Source organism: Amphiura filiformis, chromosome 10 (genome assembly GCF_039555335.1).
Source record: "Amphiura filiformis chromosome 10, Afil_fr2py, whole genome shotgun sequence".
Classification (NCBI taxonomy): domain Eukaryota; kingdom Metazoa; phylum Echinodermata; class Ophiuroidea; order Amphilepidida; family Amphiuridae; genus Amphiura; species Amphiura filiformis.
In genome coordinates, this window is record NC_092637.1 from 24885583 (window position 1) to 24889945 (window position 4363).

A 4363-nucleotide genomic window follows, 5' to 3' on the forward strand; every position below is an offset into this window, starting at 1 on the left:
TAAAAGGTTTATTCAAAACGCGTAATAACATGAAAACGTTTTTAGAACGTTATTGTAAAATATTTTGGTCAAACGTTTTTACAAAATAGTTTGTCAACACTAAATAACATTATGTTTAGAATGTTTTGCATCATGTCTTTAAAATGTTTTTGTATGTTATTGAAACGTTTCATACCATTTATATAACTCAACATTTTACAGCTTTATCTTCCTTGCGGATTCATATGAGTATCAAATTTGTAAAACTTTGTTTAACGTTAAAACGTAGGAACTTGGATTATAAGTAAACACAGGTGTATCCTAATAATTATATTCTCATTTTAACGACGAAAACATCTCAACGTTCAAGTTAATATATAGAGCAAGAAACTTGAATATTCTTCATAAATACAAAGTTTATTCCATATCTAAGTAGAATCTAGCGTTCTCACTTTCGGAGCTTATAATTTGTTAGATGCCACCACACTTACAATATCGTTGCATCCTTGAGGGCATTTGACCGCAAAGATGCTTAGTATATATCTGCGCCAATAAAGTATCCTTACACTTGAGAAAATATTCACAATTTCAAAACTGAACAATATTGGGGTAAATTTGTTTTTTTAATAGATGCACATTATAACACCACATTGAATCCAATGTGACCTCAAGAAGTAAAGTTACAAGCAATTGAATAGACGAAGGTCCAGTTTTAAAAGTGACAAACTGGCTTATAAAAGGCGCAAAAAGATTCCATCAAGCGCAACAAAGAGACAACACAGTTTCTTCAATGAAGCGTTATTTAAAGCAGTTTTATTTCAGTTTTACTTCTCTGTACTTTTCATAACTTTCATTTTATTTGTCAGTTCTTTTGTTTCAGTTTTCTTTTGTTCCTTTTGTTTTAAATTAAAGCCAAATGCATAAATTAGCCATTCACCACTCTCAAACCAGATGTCTAGTCTGTGGAGTTTTGAATAGGCCAGTTTGTCACTTTCAAAACTGGACCTTCGTCTAATCAAATGCTTGTAACTTTGCTTCTTGAAGTCACATTGATTCAACGTGGTGTCATAATGTGCAGGATTAGATAGTGCATCTGTTAAAAAAAAGAATTTACCCCAATATTGTTCAGTTTAGAAATTTTGATTATTTTTCCAAGTGTAAGGATACTTTATTGGCGCAGTATATTTACTATCATTACAAAAATGCACAGCTATAACATTTCGGTACAGGTGTACAAATGAAATTATTGTGAGATACATTACATTAAGTGTTTGCTATCGAAACAGTGGGATAGTCAGGTTTACTGAGAACTTCATGGATTCTGTAGTGAGCTATATACAGGGTGTCCCAAAAAAAAGAGGCCCCTCATTGCGCCCTCTTTTTCTCCTATTTCTGAAAGGTTGATTAAATATATTTTGGTATGTAAAGAAACCTTTGATCGTTAGCTTTAATAAACCAAAACAATTATTTCAATCGGTTCACAACTTTTGAAGATATGCCCTTTTATGCAGAAGTCTGGAAGTATGTTGATGATCTCACATTTGCTGAAAACTCTACTAGTGATAGCAATAGTCATATCCAGGAAGATCTGAATAAGTTCTCAGACTGGGCAGCAACTAATGGCCTAAATCTTAATGCCAAGAAATGCCAGGCACTTGAGGTTAATTTCAGTAAAACCAAACCACATCATGCAGACTTGAGCATTGGCTCTGACAAGCTTGATTATGTTGACAAAGCCAAAATCCTGGGTATCTGTATTCAAAGTGACCTGAAATGGCAATCTCAGGTTGATATTATGATCAAGAAAGCAAACACTCGTCTTTTCATGCTTAGATCCCTGAAAAGATTTGGCTTTGACCAGGATGAACTTACGGTCGTTTACAAAAGCTATGTCAGACCAGTGCTCGAGTATGCTGATGTGGTTTGGCATTCGGGGCTCACATGTAAACAAGCTAGTGATCTTGAGCGCATACAAAGAAGGGCGATTAGAACCATACTTGGTTATAAATACATCTCATATTCAAAGTCAATACAACAGTGCAATATTAAAAAGCTAGAAGACAGAAGGGTTGAGCATTGCCGAACTTTTGCCAATGGACTGAGAGACAGTCTAAGAACCAGTCACTTATTACCACCCACCAGAATCTCGGTCCATGGCAGAAGTTTGCGCAATGCTCAAGATCATACACAACTCAGGGCCAACACGAAACGCTTCAAACAGAGCCCCATCCCCTTTTATGTCACACTTTTAAACATGCATTAAATGCCCCACTTGCTTTTATCTAAAATTCAATTTGTGTGCATCCATGTCAGAGGGATGCGCTTGTCGGCTGCTACATGTGTCTCATTTCGCATGATAGCTGGGAGTAGATGCCGGACTCGTCTTGGGTGGGGGTCGCTTTGGGTCGTCCCGGGGTCACATGGTTTGGGAGTACAGAGAACATTCCTTGGCCATGTGACTTGCGGATGATTTGGAGTGGCCTCCGCTTGGGATGGGTCTGGTGTTTGTTCCTGGCGGTTGTGAGGGGTGGGACGCATGTGGCGTCCGCCGGGTGCATCTTTTTGTTTTGCATGTACACATTTTTCATAAAGATTTTATCCTGCTGGCAGGTTAAATTTTGATTTTTTGTGCTTTTTAATCAAATCTTTTGGTGATATTTTACATTGTAATTGGCCTATTTTATTTGTGCAAATTTCATATCTTTATGTCCTTGTAATAATATATTTTCCATGTGTCATGTTTATACTACCATGTGCAATACTTGTGTATTTATAAATGTTTTAAATTTGTGGGTTATTCTAAGTATTTAATTATAATTGTAATATTTCTCTGTAATTTGGCCCATGGCCACGATTGTGAAATAAATATATATGAAATATAAATATAATATCTGATCTATTCTCAAGCGTAAAGTTACATCGCTTGATTGCTTTATTGGTGCAAAGAAACTATGGAACATTACAACTTACATTAGTTGTCTTTGTATATAGCTCAAACATAGTACAGTTTAAATCGTCAATTGAAGACCTGAGCGCAAGAAGACCGTAAGTCCACTTGGCCCCTCAACATGTATACACTAAAGATGCGTATAGTTTCGTATAGTTTCGTTTCGTTCAGGGGCCAAAACAAATCGTTGCAATTGTATTATTTACCTACTCATTAGAACTTATATTAGTTGTCTTTGTAAACAGCTCAAACATAGTAGAGTTTAAATCTTCAATTTGTGTGCCTAGACGTTTGCTGCTGGGTGTCTCAGATCGAATTGTAAAACAATAACATGTTTGAGTGATTTACTGCCCGGAGAAAAGCTATGTGACTACTTTTCTAAACTACATAGTAAACATGATAGACAGATTTCAATCCTTCTGTTCGTGTTGATAATAATATTGACCACTCCTTACATTTTATGTTGTAATTGTTCATAATATAAGGAAATACAATTGATTGTTACTGAATTTATCATTGAATCCAACCGGATTAAAAAATGTATATATATTTTTTAAAGTTTACATAATAAAAAAATACGCAGTGACTAATATTCAATTCAAAATACAGTCAAATATCTTTTTTCTTTCAGTAAAGCGCTCAAAATTATTTTTCTCCACAATACAGTTCTTTCTGACACACCCTGTATTTCAAACAGGTTAAGAACCTCATAATGTTTACCTGGGGGAAAGAAGTTGTTATTTGTTACCTGATCCGAACAATCCTGGTGGAACATTAAGCTAGGGTAGATCCAGGTGAGCGAAACATTTTAAACAATTTTTGTCAACATCGACTGAAAATTTATCCCGGATTTATTGGATTAATGGTACAATCCTTTGGGTGTTCTGTTGCATAGAGTTGCTTTCACCTGCCAACGTTCTATTAATCGTTGTAATTGTATTATTTTACTATTCATTATTTTCTTTTTGGCAAGACGTTTTAAACCTGTATCTTCCTTGCCGATTCATATGAGTATCAAATTTGTAAAACTTTGCTAAACGTTAAAACGTAGGAGCTTGGGTTATATATTAGTATACACAGGTGTATCCTAATAAGTATATTCTCATTTTAAGGACGAAAACATCTCATCATTCAGGTTAATAGAGCAAGAAACCTGAATATTCTTGATCAATGCATGTTTTTTATTCAATATCTAAGCGTTCTCACTTTCGGAGCTTATGATTTGTCAGATGCTGCCACACTTATGTTATCACCTAAAAATGCTTGTATATATTTACTCTCATTACAGAAATGCACTGCTCTAACATAGTACAATAAAGTACAATATAATCATGTAAAAAACAGACTTTTGAAAAATGTTGAGGGCGTTCTCCTCAGCAAATGTTATAATATGGCTTTAATACTTATTTTCAAGTAGACAACAAACAATAAGGTACA

At 34.7% G+C, this 4363-nt stretch overlaps 1 protein-coding gene across 1 annotated transcript; it reads left to right on the forward strand.

Annotated features, from left to right (window-relative positions):
* Positions 1–1474: 1474 nt before the first annotated feature.
* On the forward strand, positions 1475–2242 carry LOC140161762 (uncharacterized). The gene has a single exon (XM_072185060.1). The coding sequence runs from the start codon at positions 1475–1477 to the stop codon at positions 2240–2242; it is 768 nt and encodes a 255-aa protein (XP_072041161.1).
* Positions 2243–4363: the final 2121 nt, after the last annotated feature.

Coding starts and splice junctions, on each gene's coding strand:
- LOC140161762 (XM_072185060.1), top strand. CDS start 1,475: ATGCCCTTTTATGCAGAAGTCTGGAAGTATGTTGATGATCTCACATTT.